Source organism: Cyprinodon tularosa, unplaced genomic scaffold (genome assembly GCF_016077235.1).
Source record: "Cyprinodon tularosa strain WSP-4 unplaced genomic scaffold, ASM1607723v1 ctg71, whole genome shotgun sequence".
Taxonomy (NCBI): domain Eukaryota; kingdom Metazoa; phylum Chordata; class Actinopteri; order Cyprinodontiformes; family Cyprinodontidae; genus Cyprinodon; species Cyprinodon tularosa.
The window spans coordinates 2,449,378-2,469,342 of record NW_024039463.1 but is presented as its reverse complement, the minus strand read 5'-3'; the positions used below and the strand labels follow the sequence as shown (position 1 = coordinate 2,469,342).

The following is a 19,965-nucleotide window of genomic DNA, read 5'->3' as shown; positions in this document are numbered from 1 at the left end:
AGAAAGAGTAATTAGGAAAATATCCATTAATCATAATCAGAATTGTTTTTGCAGATTTCAACAATAACATCCAAATAATACGAGACAATAATGGGGAGAGAAATATTAAAATTCAATACAGCACTCACAGACAAGCTTGTTGATCACTGTAACGCAGATGTCGCTCAGGCATCCATATTCTACTTTTCATAAATAAACACTGCTTCACTGACTCATTCTTTAATCCACATCAAAGGATCTTATCCATCAGGATTATGGTAATCCGAATTCCATTTCTGGCATTAATTTTCTCCGACATATTTCATGTGTCAATATTTTTGTTTGTCTTGGGACAAAAATGTGTCATATATTTATATATATACTTTTTTGTCCTTAAAAGATTTATAGTTGAATATTCTTACACTTTTCTCATTTTGTGCATGATTTATTTTTTTAAACTGTCTATACAAAGTACTAAACCAGTGTCCTTAGTGTCTATCCAATCTGTTTTTCTATAAGACCTATTTGACACAACAAAAACCAAGTGTTCTACATTCAGTTAATTATGTAAAAGTAGTAAATAAAATAGAAATAGGAGCATGTTATAAAACACAACTAACACAAAACAACAAATGACTTTTTTTAAGTGTTGTCCTTTCAACCTATTCCACTAACACTTGAACGTCTTATGAGAATTGTTATTGACAAATCCAACCCCACACTTTAAACTGAAGTCTGTTTTGCTAAAGGCTATGTACAGTCTGTATGGGAAATTCTATGTGAAGTTATTACTTTGAGGCATGCAAGAAAACATGTTTGAAGCTTGAAATAGTTTAGACACTTCGGAAATACAAGAGGAAGTATTTGTCAGGTTGGGTGGAAGTTTGAGGGGAGGACCCAAATGCAGAGACTGAAGCTAAAGGTGGTTTCTTGCAGATTTATTTATCCAAAAATCCAACAGAAGCAAAGATCCAAAAACATAAATCCTCCGGATCCCCAATGATACAGAAAATCAGATAACTCACTTGAAGGGGAAGAAATGATGACAAACCAGCAAAAAGTGACTAAGCAGGAGGTGCAGATATGGGACAGAGAAACAAAGAAGAGGCTAATAGTGTTGCGCCAATGCCATTTTTTTGGTACCAATACCTGGCTGTACAGTATCAGCCGATACCATACCGTTACCATCTGTTTGAAATTGATGTGTGCGTGTATATATGAAGAACTGCATACTACTTGAATGCAAAATAAATGACATCATGGCTTTGTCAAGCTGCTGCCTACCTTTGTGAAGCAGGAAAAATACTAATACAAAGGGAATCCAGTAGAACTTTTTATTGCCTACCTGGAATGGGTGACAATAGTTGAATAAACTTTTGGCTCTCAAAATGGTATCGGTGCCCTATTTGTTGGTACTCGCCGATACCGATACCACCATTTTAGTGCTGGATCGGGGCCCTGCCTCATATGGGTAGGGATATCGGGATATCAGTATCGGTGCAACACTACAGGCTAATCAGCAGATTGGGAGCAGGTGTGATCATAGGAATCTAGGGAAAAGAAGACAGACACAAGAGGGCAAACAAGAAGTACCTAAGAACTCAAATACAATCAAAAATAACCAGAATAATACAAAATGGAAATAAAACCAATGAAAACTCAAAGATGAAACTTAAACAGAACCAAAACCATGACAGCAGTATTTTTTATACATATAATTACAAAAAATTAAAGAAACATAATTCCATAATTTCTTTAATCATCTGCTGTTTTAAATTTACTTGCTTACTTATGAAGGAAATTGTGAGAGAGGGACAGATAACTTATTTACTTTAGCATGCTAAGCATACACTGACCAGCAAATAGGGACGCCACCAGAGGTTTTGGGCCACATGAAAAGATTTCTCACTGGGCCCTGATAAGCGATGGAAAACTTTTACAGGGGTTTATATATCAAGCAATTATTGCCTGTATATGTGTAAAGAAAATTGTGACAGTTACTTGGTACAGGAAGAACTAAAAATACAACATAATTCATTTAGATTTAATTACTTGCTGTGTGGCTGATACTCTATATTCAAACCCCTTTCCTTTCTTGAAATGCATAAACATAAAATTATCTTCAGATTAGTTTGTAAATACACACAAATCAATATTTAAAATAGATTGCCATCATAATTTGACAATAAATAAATAAGATCTCAGCAAAAACAATATCAAAATCAAAAAGGTCAGTAGTTTGAACATTATCATCTAATTACCTAGATGCAAAATAAATATTAATATTTTTAATAAAAAAATTCGCCAGCAAATGTTAAAAGAATGCAGGCTCTCACATAAACAGAAAATAGCAGGACTTCACATGGTATATAGTTCTGTATGACCTGATTGTAAAAGGGTCACAAGTAAGATTTAAAGCTAAACCATAGCTTGGACTCATACTGAAAATAAATGAGCACATTTAATGTAGAAAGGAACAGCGTAGATACAACATTCCTGAGTATAGCTTCCTATTGCAATCCGGGTTTAACATTACTGGTAATGTTTTGATTTCCAGAAAACATGGGCTGCACGGTGTGGCAGTGAGTAGCACTGTTACCTTGCAGAAAGAAGGTTCTGGGTTTGATTCTTAGCCCTGGGTCTTTCTGCATTGAGTTTGCATATTCTCCCTGTGCATGCGTGAGTTATCTCCTGGTACTCCAGCTTCCCCCCATAGTCTAAAAACATGACTGTTGTTTTGTCTTCTCTAAATTGTCCTTAGGTGTGAGTGCATGTTTGTGTGTCTTTGTGTGTCTCCGTGTTGCCCTGCAACAGACTGGTGACATATCAAGGATGTACCCTCGCCCATTGATTGCCGGAGATAGGCACCGGCCCCAGCACCACCCTGACAGGTCTAAGCAGAAGAAACTGGATGGATGAAGTAACTTTTCTTTTCTCGGACTGGACTAGGAGCAGGCTCTAGGTCTGCGAACACTAGACACTCCTACTACCAAGCAGCGGGGTGATAGTCCCAAACTATCAATCAAAATTTATTTCAGTAATATTTTATACTTTTAAAATATTTAAGTCACTCTGTGATAAATATAGACTATAGGCTTTTTAATTTCGGAACCATTTCTTATACTGAATTTCTCTTTTTTCTGTTATAAGCGATCAATTCACCACACAGTTGATCACCTCCTTGCTCAAGCAGTACTTGTGCAGGTGGCTTGTGTTGCATGATTATCTGTTCGGAACAAGCATCATTTCTTTTTAGCATAGCAGGTTGTTAAACCTTTGCCTGCACTGAATAAATAACTTGAAAAAAGTGAAATTCTAAAAGTTTTCTTCAGATATATGTGCTAATTTGAGGGAAAAATTACCTTATAAACCATGGAAAGGTTAGGGATAGAAAACATAGTGTTACAGAACTTTCTTTTATATGGACCACTAACAGAAACACCTTGCTTACAATTAAATTTGGTGACATACTATCTTCCCTTTGCATCTTTCTCCTCTCTGAATTTTTTCTCTTTCATTTTTTGGCTTTCTTTTATGACTGAATGCTCTATCTTTCTATTTCTCTGGCTCCTCTCAATGTCTGTGAAAAGGGCTCCTTTCGAATACCTCAATTCATAGCTCTCTCCTTCTGTTCATGGCTCCTATCCCTTCACCTCTCACAAGGTCAACACTAACTCGGTTCCATTTTATGGTCTTTAATTCAAAATCTACAAACCTTAGACTGATCCGAATAGTTGCACATACACAAGAGGTTCTGTAAAACACTATTTAAGCGAGATGTAACCTTGGCTCTATTTTTGAAAGCACAAAACAGGATTATTTTAAGTACTTTGTTGGCACACTGCAAAAACAATCTAGAAATAAGTAATAAATTCTTAAATAAAGTGTATTTAACCTTACTTTGAGTAGGTAAATATCATGATTTGCCAATGGAATGAGTATTTTTACTCTTAAAATAAGATGTGTTCTTAAAATAACACATTGCAATTGTTTTTTTCTTATTTTAATTGTAAATTGTTTTGTTCCATTGGCAAAGTGTCTGATTTACTTCCTCAATTCAAGACAAAACGCACTTATTTTAAGACAAAATAACTTTCTTAGATTTAAACATTTTTTGCAGTGTGCACAAGTATGCATGAATAGGCCCCTGACAGACTTTAGGACTAGAATATTCGACAATGATTAAATTTTAGTTCTCAAAGTTATATTTTGTGAATTCTCACATTACTATGAAGAAAAGGGACTTTTGTACTTCAACCAACTCCCTTACCCCCCAGAGAAAAACAAAAGCAAACTGATTATTTCCAAACTTCCCTTTGACCCCAATATCATATACTGTTTCATCTGTTGGTCCCCAATTATAAGTATCACGGCTTTCTTTACACAATAACTAATCAAACACTTATCAAATACTATGCACCATATTTGCTGGCGACTGCAGGAAGATATTTTACATGATTAGAAGTGATATGGTAAGTTAATTATGTAAATATATAGAGTGTTTACTACATAGGCGGTTCTAGACAGGGGCAAAAGGGGGCCAGTGCCCCTGTAGAAGATGTCCTGGCCCCTCTTATGACCCCTGTACTGAAGACATACTACTAAAAGAAATTCTAATGATGACATGCACTGGAACAGACTGATAGGTCCTTTGGATCTATATATTTTTTTTTTCTTATTTAAAAACAATAAGGTAATAGCTTCAGTGGAATTGAGATAGGATCCCAGTTTTCATCTACTAAATGTTTTTTTCAAAACAAATTAAAAAAAATAATCAGATTTTTACAGCTGAATTTATCAGTTCTAATTCAGAGTTTATAAAAAAAACTGTAACTTTAACTTAAATTAAGGCAAAAACATGTACAATTCCTAAATGATGAATGTATTGTCCTAGTAAGACATAATTAAGCCTAATTGAATAGAAATTACACTTCATGCAGCTATCTTAAAGCTGAATTTTGTAAGTTTTTAAAAATCACTTTTTTGTCATATTGGCTAAAACTGTCCCTATGCCCAGACAGCAGTACATGTGATATGTAACCTGTGAAAAAAACTGCTTCAATTGGTCCCGCATACTGCCTGTATTTCCATCTGGAAAGAATAATTCGGGACGAGTCAAAACAACCAATCACAGCCAGAGGAGCGTCTGATGGAGTGTCAATCACAGCTCACACACGCTGAATCCCGCCCCCTCCCTCTCGCCGCTGCCGCCCGGCTGCTGCAGTCAGGAGGACGAGCGTGGAAGTCATGGCGGAGCGACAGCCACCAGCGAAAGAGAAACTGCCCTTACTGCCCCTGCCGACAACTGCTTACACGGCAAACTTCGATATAACCAGCATCTTATATCTAGCTGCTTGGAGGTGAGTGTTAGCGCTCTTACCGGTTCACACTCCATGCCGCGTACGCTGCTTGGATGCTTCTGGTCGCATGCGGTAGCCGCGCAGATGCTGTGAGAGGGGTGGAGTTTGGAGGTGGGGCATGAGTGAAGCAAAGAAGGTGGGGGAGTGGCATGAAACCTGTTTTTCTTCAAATTTTCAGTCGAAGTCTGCTCTCTTCTCAATGTTACAGACTGCCGCTTTAATATATTTGAATCCCTTGCCCTGTTTTTTATTTCATGCTTTTCCGTGCCCCCATGAAAACACCCGGGCCCCCTCCTGGCCCCTTGGCACATTTGATCTAGAACCACCACTGGTTTACTAAACTAAAAAATACATTTATGTCCATTTGTAAGTAGATCGTCGTCAGTAAAATTAAATCTGCTTTGCAAGTCATATTTACAAATGCATTTACTTCCTTGTATAGGTGAGAAAATACAGATTATTTACCTAAATCCAGTTGGAGAGACTTAGATCTGACCCAGGGGCAAAAACACATCAAAGAGGAGATAAAAACACACCAATGACCAAAAATACTGACCAGAATAACGAAAGTGAAAAAAAAGAAAACAATGCTTTGCACGCATATTTACTTGAAGTGCGCGTGTGCGTTTCAGCGTACGTGTGTTAGCCCCGCCCACATCTTCTCCTCCGTGACGTTTCGGGCAGAATGTCGCCAATGGGCTTCAGTTGTAGAAATGGCAGCGCTGAGACAGGAGCATCGGTATGGGCTCTGCTGTGGCAAGATTAACAAAAACAACCCGAATCAGAGTCTGTACCACGTCAAACTCACTGACACGGCCTTCCGGACCCTGGAAGCCTTCCAGAACCTGAAGGTAAGCAATACTTTAAACCCGCTGCAGAGGATTTTTTTTATTATTCCTGCTTTCTTTAACCCTTCTCTCCCAACTCCGGGAACTGCTTAAAAAAATAAATAAATAAAATGAGGAAAAATTGACACTTTGACGGGAAAAATACTTAAAATGTTTACAGCCTTTTGTTTTGACTGCGACTTTTCAAGATGTCATGGATTAAAATGCAGAGGTGGCTTTTAAAAGCAGGATTAAACCTGTGGTTATTAATATATTACACTTTCATATTTTTAAATATATGACTTGAATTAAGCAAAGATATGAGGTTTTAATGAGAAAATGTCTGAAAAACAAACTTTGTCCTTTATTTAAAGCCCATTTTCTCAGTGTTTATTAATAAAGGCGAATATTTTGAAGAAAAAAAACTGTTCCCCTTTGTTCCTTGGAATAAATTCAATAGTCGATCAAGCAAATGAGTTTGCTTTTCAGATTCGTGAAGGTTTGTTTTTTTATTGCCTTTATGGCCCATTAGATTGGTCAGAGATCATAAAGTCTATAAAGCGCTCTTTCTCTCTGCAGAGCCGCGGCTGTGAGGGAAATATGAGCCCCGGTTAGTTTAGGCTTTTTATTTTCCTTTCTTTTCTGCTGTCACAGCAACACGGTCTGTTTCTGTGTGCGCCACATTCCCGACTCATTTCCAGCCACTAAACCTGGAGCCCGGCTGGCCTCGGTGGTTCAGTGGGATAGTAAACAGCTGGCGTCGGTGGAAGTTGTTGTGCGTTGTTGTTGCCCGCCCATCTCCGGAGCTCATTGGTCCGTAAAGCGGAGGAAACTCCACAGCTCTCCCACAATCTGACAGCTTCCTCCAGGCCACAGCAGGCATGCAGAGAGAGGAGAGGGGAGGGGAAGGTTTTCCAATCTGGAGACCACCCCAGAAAATACCGGTTCAGACTGCTGGACTCCCACTGTGGCCAACCTGAGTGTCTGTGCTGTTACTGATCTTTACACCCCTGGGTTCAGGATAAAAAAGGGGGCCTTAAAGATCCAACAAAGTGATTTTTAGCACAAAAAACGTTACATGCATGTTGAATAGGAACACAAATGTTAAACTGCAATATTGGACAGCCGGAAAAACCAAAGAAAACATGTCAAACACAAACAAACAAACAGAAATGTGGCAATTAAAAGACAACAAACTGTGCTACTTATCAGCAGTCTGCAGGTTTCAAGGAAATAGTTTGACTCATAAAAAGTATACTGCCATACATTGCCTTTTCATTCATTCCTTCATATATTTCTTAGCCATGTGATAAACTCAAAGGTTGCACATTTTATTATTATTATTTACGTATTTAAATATTTTTCATGGATTATGGAGATAAACGGCAACATAAAACTCAAATCTCACATTTCTCACAAATCTCACAAAATGCAAGTTAAAAAAACCCTCCTAAATTCTACTGAAATCATTCAAATTTCATTAAAAAACTCATCATGTGTACACATTTCATAACCCAGCATTTGGGTTGATGGAATAATTCAGTATGTTTTAGCTAGTACTGTATTTCTCTCCATGTCTGTTGATTGTGGTTCTGAATTATTTGTAAATTATGTGGTTCTTTCAAGACTCTCGATAAACCAAAACAAGTATGATTGATTTCCTTGTGAAATATATTATTAATTTAAGTCATATCACCATTTAAGAAATATTATCAAGAGATTGTTAAATATATGTACATTATTATACGTTATTATTCACATGTAGATGTTTGATATTTTTATTTAAAAAAAATCTTTCTCTTATATACAATATATTTATGTGTTACAATGTAAACATATATGCTGCCAATTAGGTCCAATTTGGCCTATTTCTTAAAAGAGATTGAAAGTTGAAAGTCAACTTTCATAAGATTAAACCTATTCTGTTTTAGTTGAAGTTAAAGTTCACAACTTTCTCAAAGTTTTGTTTCTTTTGTTTCTTTTTTTTCTAAAGTTTTATAAAGAACTGAGACATTCTATATAATGCAATATAGGAAAAATGCCTGCAGAGCAAAGAAGTATACAGAAGTATATATATATATATATATATATATATAGAGAGAGAGAGAGAGAGAGAGAGAGATTATTGTACCGTGAACCAAAATTTATGGAAACACAGCAAGGTGATCTGTTAAGTGCATGCATCCCGCTTTGATCTGATTTTTGTGGAAAATAGTCAGAAAAGTGATTATTTTAGTCTAAACCATCCATTTTGCTAAATTGCACCAAAGAGTTTATATTTTTATTGCAGATTGAAGATTTTATTTATTATCGTTTTTTCTATTGTCATGATAACTTTTAATTATATAGAAGCGTTCCTGCCCCTTAGTAACCTGGCAAACCATATTCACAATATGAAGTACTCCCAGTTTATTTCTACACATTATCAATTTGGGCCTGCTCCTATGAAATCTATGGACTGGGTGAAACTAAATCTAGAGCCGACCAACAAAAGTTTGGTTTTAGCCAATCACGGTAACAGATAAAGAGGGTCTTAAGTAGCAGGTGCCATGAAAAAACACTCCTTCAAAGATGAAATTGTGGATTACAATAAATGAATTGCATTTGGATTCTCCTGCTCTGCCATCTTTAATTTTGTTTGGCTGTGAGCTTGGCACGTTTCGCTGTTTTCTTAGCTTTATAACACGCATTAGCCTGAATTACTGCAATGTGATTGGCAGAGCTGTTCTGGGCCGGTGTTGGAACGTTTTATATACGATAGGGACTAAATAGTTATTCGTGTGTTTGTAAAACCGTAACTAACACGAGAATTGAACTTGCAGGCTCATAGTTAAAATGCAGTTTTTGTGGCTACAAAAGAACATTAGCGTCACTTTTTTGATCCATCATCATGTTATAGCTATATATATTAAAGGGAAGTTGGGCTAATTAGGACTAGATCTAGTGCGAGTCTTCTAGAATAGATCAAATGAGAGGTGTTACGTTAATCAAGTAACTTATCGTCTACTCTGGAGCAACACAAAACTTATTTGTATTCTGGGTTTAATATTGAATTAAAGTATAAATTGTTTTTAACTAATTACCTCCTAAATCTTTTCAAATGTGGCTCTCTACCATTAAAAAGGTTTAATATGCAACTTAGCATATAAATAAATGGATAAATAAATATATAATGTGTATATTTCTACTTAACATTCAAAATTTAGGTCTGTTAACCAGGGCTCTCAATAGGGAAGGGCATTTATAATGAACGAAGAGCCCTGCCAATCAATGTAGGAGCCTTTACATTACAGATGGCAGTAATTATGTGTTTTGAAGCCGAATAATTGGTTTCAGGAGAGTTGTCTTAGAACTGGGGATTTAATATTGGTTCTCATTTTTCAGTTAGAGAAACATGATCTGAAAACACACAAACCAGTGAGATGTGAAGAAATTCTTTTTGTGGAAGAAAAATAATTAGTTACACCTACTTCTCCTCAGATTAGAGCCAGAAACCCTTAACCTTTAGACTTCTGGAGAATGGTGGTTATGGCAACAAACACAGAGGCATGAAGAGTAGAAAGATATTTTCACCCACATATGAACTGCTCTGTAGATTTGGGATGAACTCGATTTTGAATTAATTTACCCTTTTTTTCCCCCGCTTTTTTTTACAGGCTTCACTATCAAACCAGCCAGCGATTTGCTTCAAGGGAAGCCAGGGGGTAAGATATGCATAATTTCTGTATTGCTTCAAAAGCTGAGAATTAATTCAGTCTTTTTTCTGTTGAGCACATTTGTGATGGTGTGTCTGGTGATCTTATTGATTCTTTTATATCCAATTATCAGTTACATGGATTCAAATGAAAGTCTTGTTCGAGTTGCATTTTTCAAACCTTGGAATGACGGAGGTGTCATTGTTGGGGCAGGATGATATTATGGTTATTTTTAATTCAGCTTATCTAGTAGTCTTTCGTAAAGTGTCTTTCCTTCCTCAGTTACACTTTCTTGTGTCAAATATCCTTCATTAGACATGTCAACACAGACACCTGGTGCTTAATCTTCATCTTTTTGCAGACAGTTGGAAGACCTTTCTTTGAAGCGACTAAAAGGAAAGTTGCCTATGTTCAGTCAGATTAGCTGGGTCAGTATTACACCCTCCCCACCTCTGCTCAGTAGGCTAGTACACATTAACTGCACAATCGGCCCTGTCTATAAGAAGCCATTCTAATCCCTACAAGAGCTGACTGCACTGACGAAAGTGACTTTGGTCGGTTTACAAATAATAGCCCTGTGTGCTCACACGGGGCCCTAAAGCCCAAAGACAGGGTACGCTACACCCACCCCCCCTGGCTGCCAGCCAGGTTACTGGGTCAGGCACGCAACTGGGGAGGCTTTGTTCTGGGAGGCGTTGGAGGGGGTTAGGGGAATTGGCAGACCTCAGGGAGTCCCCAAGTCTCCATGCTTCTTGTCTGTTTGCATACATAAAAGACCCCAAAAACACTAATGGCATGCAAGAAGTGAGTAGATTTGCTTTTTTGACTTTTTTTTTTTTTAAAGATTGAAAAAAAAAATTGTTTGAAAAAAAAAAAAAAGCACCAAGCTTGTTGAAGTTTTACAAGTTATCTAAGACACCACCAGCAAATGAACCTGCTTATGAAAGAATAAAGTGATGTCAAATTAGCGCAGTTTAACTTTGCTTAAAACACTAAAAAGGATTTGGTGATTACATCTAGCCTGGCACGTTACATATTCAAATTGCTTTGCAGAATTCAACCATGGGCTCCCTCCCCCTTCAACAATATTCCCAGGGCTGGACGATTGGGCATTAATGAGTGCGCTGCAACCATAGATGGTGTGTGTGTGGGGTGGGGTATGTCAGATTAAGCTATTATTGGGGGAAGGAGGACGCTTGTGAATTTGCCAGTCTGGCATACAACATGCCAAGATGATATCAAGTATCTCCATCTATGCAGATGTAATACTTCCTGTGGTTGGTTCTTGCTGGATGAATCTTTAAACACAGTTTCCCCCAGAATTAGTACAAGGTTCAATAGGTCATCTGTCCACTGAAAGTTGCCAACTGTTGAGCTTTACCGTAAAAACTCCAATTGGTACTTTTTATTGTTGCCCTCACTGGCTCATGTCAAATTTTCTGTAAAGGGGGTATTTGTGGAGCCACAGAAACCGTAAGAATTCTTCAAATCACTGCCCTGGCGTCTCTCCAGGTCTCACTGGTGCCAGGGGCCAGGGTGCCTTTCAAGAAATAGCAAGCTGAGGTTTTCTGCAGCTTCTACTCTGTCTCTGCGGCATTTAGCCCTGCTACTGGAAATAGTCCTGCCAGGCTTGTAATCATGTATAGTATGTAAGGCCTGTTAATTTGGCATTAGAGCTAACCAGTCAACTTTGAAATAACAGTTGGATATTGCTTTTTGTGATGAAATATCAGACTCATCTTTTACATTACTTACTAGGGTAAGAAAGCCTAATACTCCAAAAATGATACAGCATTTCAGCTAAAGACAGAATGCACTGTGTGGATTGCCTGGGGTTCATAAAAGGATTAGGAAATGCATTCAGAACTGGTTTGGGTTCCCATGGCCTGGAATTTCACATCTTAGTGCTTGGTTTCCTTTCTTTCTTTGCAAGAGCTGCTTCTGTTATATATGGATTACAGATTTGGTTTTAAGAAGTTATAATTAATAAATCCATACTCTTGAGCAGTTGGTAAAATAAAAATATCCTTAACAGATTTCTTGTTTTTGCCACAACTGTATATTTGAGATCAATTTAAATGAATTTGACCTGGATACAAACAAAACCTGTTCCGTTTTCAAATTATGATTTCATTCAGATGGAGAAAAAATTAATAAATACAAACTAACCAGACCTCAAGTGGACAAAATTAACCGCCCAACTTGTTAAATCTTGAATTAACTATGGTTAAATACATTTTTTTGAAAAACAGAGATGTATTTCACTGGTCAGGCCAGACCTTATGATCATGAGACCTATAGAATTAAGACATCATTTAATTAGTACCCAACTGACAAACATGAAGTGGGCATGAAGAAATACTTAACCAATAAATTATGCATTTTTTAAAGAAATAAAGGAACAGAAACAAATTTACTGTCAGCCATTAGTCTGAATATGGTTACAAAGCCATTTCTAAGGCCAAGTCTGTGAAACCAATATAGCATTTTAGCCCTTGTTGACAATGTAGGTAGCACTTTACAATTTTTTTTTTTTTTTTTAGCAGCCTGTTAAGACTTTGTCTCTTCACTAAGCTTTGCTGCTTCAGGACTTGGAGGACTTTGCACACTGAATGACAGATTTATTTTTGTCTCTCAAAACAATATTGAAGCAGAATACCTCTCCAGCAGTATACAATCTTAACCATATTCATATTTGGTAACATAAAAGGACAATTTTGTTAAGGATACCAACATATCAACTTCTAATTGGCTCATAAAAAAATGATAAAATTAAGGATTTGGATTGGCCTAGTCAAAGTTCAGATTTAAAGATGATTAAGTTCAAGTTAGCATCTCAACAAGACTGTTCATGCTCAATTAATTAAATAGCCTGTTTTGTTTGGATAGCTTTTTGACTCTTATTATTAAGATTATTCATTTACAGCAGTATTTTTAAAAGGGTTTTCTGTAGTACAGATTTCTTGACAATCTGTAGCATGTTTGTAAAATATAAGCAAAAACAAAGTAATCCTATGGGGGATTTTTATTAATTCTTCAATTCATTTATAGACTAATACTTTTCTGTAGAACTGTAATGCTTTAAATTAACTACTACTTGGCCTATTTCAACTATATCATCAATACGGTTGATTAGTCTAATTCTGTGCTAGTAAACATGGACATTAGTAGAGATGTGTATGTTGTCCTCTGAGCTGATAGAAGTTGAATTACAGCAGCCTGAATAGTTGTTTTGGTTTATAACCCTGTCTCTTTTTATGTGCACAGCTGTCACATAAAGGCAGCCTGCGTGAGGATGAGGGAAACGTGGAGGTCCTCTTTAAAATATTCTCATGACGACTGTGTGTGAAGGCAGAGCTTCCCCTGGGCTCTCTCTTGCCGGCCTTGTTGATTATTGTGCTGTTTCACCCCATGCCTTAGCTGAATCCTTGGGAGACATCAGGGCTTCTATCTCACACTTGGCTGATCAGGCTCTCTACCCCTGTTTCGCCTCGTGCTAGCACCAAAATAAGCTTAAGCTCTGTGTGAGTGTGCACGTTTGCAGGCACACATCCTTTTTTTTCCTGGACGCTAATTAGAATAACAATAACTGGAATGCCGTTTGATAGCCGTCCTCTCCCAGTGGCATAGCAGTGAAAGGGAGAACTGTCCCACGTGTTTCTGAAAGGGCACACGCCTTTCCATTCAGCCAGATGTGTTAAGCCAGGCAAATTGTCTGCATTCTCTGTTTACGGAAGCCTCCCTGGGGTTTTTGATCAGGGTTTATTTTAGAATCAGGTCTTGGGAGAGTCCTGTTGGGAAAGAGGATTTTTCATGAGATTACTAAGACAAACCTGTTTCTTAGTCGATTGAAATGAGATGAAGGATATAGATGAAATGCAGCATATTCTATTTGAGAAGTCATAACTTTGTCTAATTTGTCAACATGCAGGAACAGGTTGTAATACAAGGATACATGTTTTTATTCACTAACTAGTCCTTTATGTGTTCTTATCAATCTTTTTTGTGCTTTTGGATATTTTTTTGATAAGCTTTTATAAGACTTCTGTTGGTGATTTTCTGTTGTACTTTGGTTAGTTCTCATATTTAACTACCTCATGTTTAAGAATCAGCTGGAATCAAGCTGTCAGACTGATGGTCTGAATAGAATCAACTGATTCCTATATAAAACCAGATCATATGAGGTTGTTGCACTTAGAGCTTATTGAAAATGCATAGGACTGGTCAGAATGCACATCCATCTCTGAAACTGTGCTTGTGTAGCTCTGACGGAGACAGACCCATTGTCTATAACGGTCAGACCTACACAGAAGATTAGTGGCAATGTCATGAGTCTGACAGGAAGAAAGACATAGTGTCAACATAAACACATCCGCTTTGAGGAAAATACTAAGTAAAATTTCTTAACACATGATAAACCAGTCAGGTTTGCCATATTTGGAAACCTTTTGTGTATCTAAAAATCAGGGAAGACAGGGACGTAAATAATCAATAAAAAGTTTTATTGACAATTAAGAATGCTTATGAGAGACAATCAGGTTTATAGGTTTGAACTCATATGGTTCATCAGGGTTTCATTCTTATGAAATTGAAAATAAAAAGTTTCTTCACCCACCCATAATTAGCACAGCTGGCTCTTACGAAAAGAGACTTTGTTTGTTTATCCCTAATAAAACCATGTTATCTATAACTAATTCCTATCTTGTTGATGTTGATTGAGGTCACATTATATAACCACATCTCCACCCACCAGTTTTAGACACCTAGTTTAACCCAACACTAAAGCCCTTTCACTCCACCTTTGTTGTTCAGTCTTAATTATTTAAGGATAGAAAAAAAGGCAGTGTGAATTTTATTAAGTAAAGACAATAATTTATAATAATAACCAGTTGTCTTTTTTTTTAAAGAAAGAAATCGTTTATTGCAGTTCCTTTTTGTCATCTAATTGGTGTCATTTAATTGCCATCTCCCCCCATCCTGATATAGAAGGCACCACTGTGAAGGGACGGCAGTGTCAAGGGTAGAGAGACGGCAAGCATTTGTTGCGGTTGACAGATTACCTCCAGCTTCTTGGAAAAAGAGCGATTCTGCTTGGCATAACATGCAATACCTTGGGGGTTGCTCGACAGTTGCCCATCCACATATCCCTGCACTAATTCGCGTCAGTCCCAGCCACCCCCCACTGCCTCCTTTTCCTGTATCTACCAACCCCCCTCAGTGAGTAGATCCTCAAACATCACTACAGCATCCATTGAGGCTCACTTAAAGCGCTGCAAGGGGTTTGAATTGTCTATTAGGGTAAAGCATTTCCTTTTTAACTGTGTTGCTTGTAATGTTGCAAATATTTTATTATAACCTTGTCAATAAAATGTTTCTAACATTACTGATAGTGTCACTAAAGGATGTTTATATGTTATCTCCAGGTGAAAAAAATACAAACTCACCCATCGGATGATGGCATCCATCCTTTTCATAGTTTATAGAAATGCCAAAATCCAACCCCTCCCCCTTATACTGAACTGCACATTCCTAGAGGAAGAAGGACTATTTAGCCATTCTTCATGCACTGGAGTCGTAGAGCCCCCCCTACATAGCTTCATCACACATAACCAAGCCTCCAATCCACCCCAATACCTCTCTTTACCACCCAGCAGCACAGAGCCACACTTCCCTGCCGTTCATGAATAATCCAGGCTGCCCGACAGGCCATTGCACTCAGCTTTGTGGGGGAAGAAGCTGGAACAAAAGACGGGCAGCTCACAGTGCGGTTTCAGCTGAGTAGGCCGTGAAGACAATGGTAACTAGTGTCAGTACAGGCTAGGGCTGGCGGAAAAGACTTTAGAGCAAACCGCAAATCAAGGCACTGGCTTCCATCTCGGTTCTGCCAGGCCAAACACCATAACTTTCCTTCTTTTCTCCATCTGAAAAAACAAAGACAGGCGATGTGAGAAAGTTTCCTCTCATCTTTTCTTGCAGATGCTTGGCTTTATTTTACCAAAGCAAAGGACTCTTGTTATTATATAAGATATATTTTCCTCAAGATAAACAGTTATGCCATGCTTATGAAGTCACTGATGAACCTTTACAAGAACACCAGGATGCTGGACCTTTTCCTCGTTCAGCTGCCCCCACCCCTGTGAAGATTTTTTGTTCCAGTCCAGTTCACACCTTATAACAGCTTGAAAGTATTTGACATCTCCAAACACACTGGGCCTGGATTAGCAGATGTGGTTGGACTGCAGCCACAGAGGCAGTTATTGTGTTAGGCGGTGTTTGGGAGAGGTGGGGGCTGCACTAAAAAAAGGGCCGTCATCTGGTAGCTCTGACTGTAACTGTCCAACAGCCACCCGTAATTCATGCCCTAATAATGAGGGGATATACTGCACGAGTCTCACTGTGTTTTGTTATAATCTGCTGAATTGTATTCAGAATTCTCTCAGCAGAATAATACCTAATTTAATTTTGTCCTGATTGATGATCAGATTAATGGTCATCAGATTGAACGTCTCAGGGATCATAATTTGAATCCTGTATTGCATGAACTAATGAACTCTTTCTTGAATTCTTAACTGGATAAATAAAGCTAACAAATTGATTCATTTGCTTCAAAAAATGAGACAGGATTCTAACGTTAATTGAATAAAAAAACTTTTTTTTTCAAGAATCTATAACTAAAGTTTTATTTCTTTTAAGAATACTGTTTTCTTGTAGAACCCCATTTTAGTTGATCCTAAAATAGTTCGGTTTTGACAAATCTCACAAAAATGTCAAAATGACCTGCTTCCATCAGGGTAGAATTTTTCAGTTCTGGTTAAACCCTTCCAAATATTTTTAATTTCAAAATATTGTAGGTAAATTAACTAAATTTAAATAGCACTTTTCTATTCATACCAGCAGCTCAAAGTGCTTTAACCTTGAGCCACATTCACCCAGTTGCACTCACAGTTGTAAACACATTCATACATGAATAAGCAGATCAGTGGGTTACTTTGGGTTAAGTAACAAATAAATGTTTGGGCAGAGGAAGCTGGAACCAAACCTACAACAACAGGATCGGACTATTTTGAAACAAAAACCCTCCAATCAGTGAACAAAAATACCTTGCATAGGCAGACATGTCCTGGAACACAAACAAAATCATGGCAGCAAAGTTGCGCATGCAAGATACAGACAGAGGCTGAGCTTTGACTGACTTTATTGGTTAATAAGAAAAGTGCTTTACTTGTACACATGGAAACACAGAACTGCCGCTGTTCTGGGACCTAGTTTATAAAATGATTTTTCCATGTCTACAAAAACGGCACCAAAATGAAAGAATATATTCATAGATACACTCATTGTTGTCTCTGTGCGAACAGAACTAATTGACAGCATCTTTTTAAACTTCCTCTTGGTGAGACATATTGTGAATATTCATAGGCTGGAATGAGACTATCATGGTAAGATAATCTTGTGCAAGAATGTGAGTCTGAATCTGACTCATAACAAAAATAAGGGCTTTTAAGCAAGTAAAATGCAACAGTTAGTTCTTCTGCTCTTAATATTTATTATAGATTTTAATCATTATGTTATATTATAGTGAATCATTAAGTCTTTTTATTTTTATTTTGATAGACTTTCACATTTCATTTAAGTTTTTAGTATGGCTATCTTCTCTGGTAGCTAGCCTGCAATAAGCTGTTGGACAGACGCGCTGCTTTCAGGTAGCCAGATATAGTTGTAAATCAGTATTACCTTTTTAAGATGGATGCTACTCCTTTAGCTAGCATACATGTTTATTTTTCAGATGCATGAGTCTTTATTCAGGCAGATGACAGAAAGTTAGAAGCAACAGGTGGTTAGGGGGAGTGTTGGCGTAGTGACCAGCAAAGCAAAGCCCTAAACCCCAGACTGCTCCCCGGACCCCACACAATAGCAGCCCACTGCTCCCCAAGGGGTTGGTTTAAATGCAGAGGTAAATTTCTCCAATGTGAGATCAATACAGTTCAATTATTACCATTATTATTATTAAGCCCCCCCCCAAAAAAAAAAAAAGAAACACACACGCACACACATAGGTACACCCTCATACATGTAACTAAGCCATGAAATGCGATATTTTACTTTTACAAGATCTTATGGCTATAGTTATGGCTTCATAGAGAAATCTATTTTAACTTATATAATTAAGAACTAAAGAATACATTTGCAGTAATAAATTTTTTTCTTCTTTTTTTTTTCTTTATTCCAGTTTTAGACAATCATAATTCTTTGTTCTCAACCTGAATGCAGCCCGACATCCAGCACCTTAGATAAAACCCTATGTGTTGACACAGCACTAAAAGAAACACACGCAGTTATGTTGAACTGTGTAACCAGAGCTCATAGCCGTGGCATGTATGCGCATGTTTCTCCAGTTCTTGACCTGGGAGTGCTGCAGCTCCATTCCTCTCTTAGATTTTAGAAGCAAGTTATTTGCTGCATGTGAAGCTGTAAACCTATATATGTAGTATTTGTGACCTGTTTATACTTGTGTTTCATTTTATTCATTGATGATTGGATGTGGTTAATTCCTCTGAGTCTGGCTGAAAGCAAGCTGTGTTGACATTTAGCCTAAGGTACATGTTTGACATCACTTCTGCATTTGACCTCTGACATTATGTGGCTTGTTTTGTTGAAAAACAAAAACACAAAAAAAGGACACACATAATGCACACATAAGCACCCATACACCAATACGCTTGGGGAAATCCGGCCAAAGTTCCACATGTATATTCCCCTATGACTCTGTGTCGTATTGGAGATTTACACCTAGTACTTTGACTGACAGGTAAACAAACATGTTTGCACGTTGATTAAATTAATCAAAAGTCAGAGGTAATCCCATCAGGATGGGTGGAGAGAAGATAAAAACTTGGCTGTGATAAAGAGTGTTTCCCTCTGAGCTCATAGTTAGGATTGCAGAAGTTGTTGACACCGTGGCATTTTCTGCTAAATTGACTTTGCTTACATATTGAAGAATGACAAAGAATGATAATTATAAACATGCTATCACATGACGGGAAAAGAAAACAACTTAATATCTTAGATTTTTTATTTGTTTTTGTTGTTAAAGTCAACTCTATTGAACACCTTTTAATTTTATCATTTTTTTTGTCAAAAACTAGTAAAAAATAATCATAAAGTGCATTTGATTTTACTAAACAGTTTAAATGTTCATGTGCTCCTTTTCTATTGAAAGCCCTGGGATTTAAAGCACCAGTATTTCCATTAACCAGGTAATAGATATCCTGGGTGATTCATCAGCAGGCTTTCCCTGAGGTGGGTAAAGTACCCAAACATTTTATTTAATTAAAAGTAACATTACTTCATCATAGTTTTACACAAGTAAAAGTAAAAAGTCGCCTTTAAAGAAATTACTGAAGTAGGAGTAAAAAAGTATTTGGTGAAAAGGCTACTCAAGTACAGAGTAACTGATTTACTGACTACCGATGATCATAACAAAGGATTTAAGATTTTATTGAGTTATAAAATTAACAAAATCAATAGTTACAGTATGTAGAATAGATTAAACTTCAGTATGTTTACTGTACTTTCACTTATCTCCAAAGGACATGGCCTACTTAGCAGATGGAAAACAACATTCAGCTAATAACCCTTGAGTAAATTAGTCACTTGTTTATGCTCTCATGAATCTCCCACTGATGACAGGTCAAAATATTTTCAAAACCCAAATACCAAACTTAAAAGTATAGTGTTGGATGTTCATTTTACCGGTGGATCATCAAAATATGTGGTCCTCCAAATTGTCAATCATTCTGGTGATATGTTTACGTAAGGTCGTCCTACGGGCTTGTCCCCATTTGCACTTACGGATGGTGAGTCTGACAGCGGAAAAAATTGCAAATCTTCTTTTGGGAAGTAAGCTTGTATGAGCGATGCAAACTGCAACTTTTAAACTTTCACGTTAGGGATGGGAATCGAAAACCGGTTCCTGTTCAGAACCGGTTCCGTATTTTCCGAATCCATGGCATCGTTTGGCAGCTCGCTGAACGATTCTTTTTTCCTTTCCCGCAGCACCAGAGCCTAGAGCGCCGGTGTCGTGCCAAACGAGTTATCCCCGAC

At 37.4% G+C, this 19,965-nt stretch overlaps 2 protein-coding genes across 5 annotated transcripts in view; one reads left to right on the top strand and one right to left on the bottom strand.

The window, feature by feature from the left end:
* fkbp16 (FKBP prolyl isomerase 16) overlaps positions 1–5,944 on the bottom strand; it is a 59,831-nt gene extending 53,887 nt beyond the window's left edge. Inside the window, exons 1-2 of one of the 3 annotated variants that reach the window (XM_038268727.1) lie at positions 5,805–5,944; positions 1,325–1,529 (exon numbers count right to left, since the gene is read on the bottom strand). The gene's annotated coding sequence lies outside the window, so the exon portion shown is untranslated. Of the gene's footprint in view, positions 1–1,324; positions 1,530–5,359; positions 5,395–5,804 lie in introns of those variants that run through there. The other 2 variants (XM_038268729.1, XM_038268730.1) reach the window with 2 other exon arrangements.
* An 88-nt stretch (positions 5,945–6,032) lies between these two features.
* Positions 6,033–19,965, top strand: part of LOC119772360 (RNA polymerase II elongation factor ELL) — a 38,642-nt gene continuing 24,709 nt past the window's right edge. For both annotated transcript variants that reach the window (XM_038268724.1, XM_038268723.1), the window contains exons 1-2: positions 6,033–6,190; positions 9,823–9,870. In XM_038268724.1, the coding sequence (XP_038124652.1) occupies positions 6,053–6,190; positions 9,823–9,870 (186 nt within the window). In that variant the 5' untranslated portion in view covers positions 6,033–6,052. The remainder of the gene's footprint in view (positions 6,191–9,822; positions 9,871–19,965) is intronic.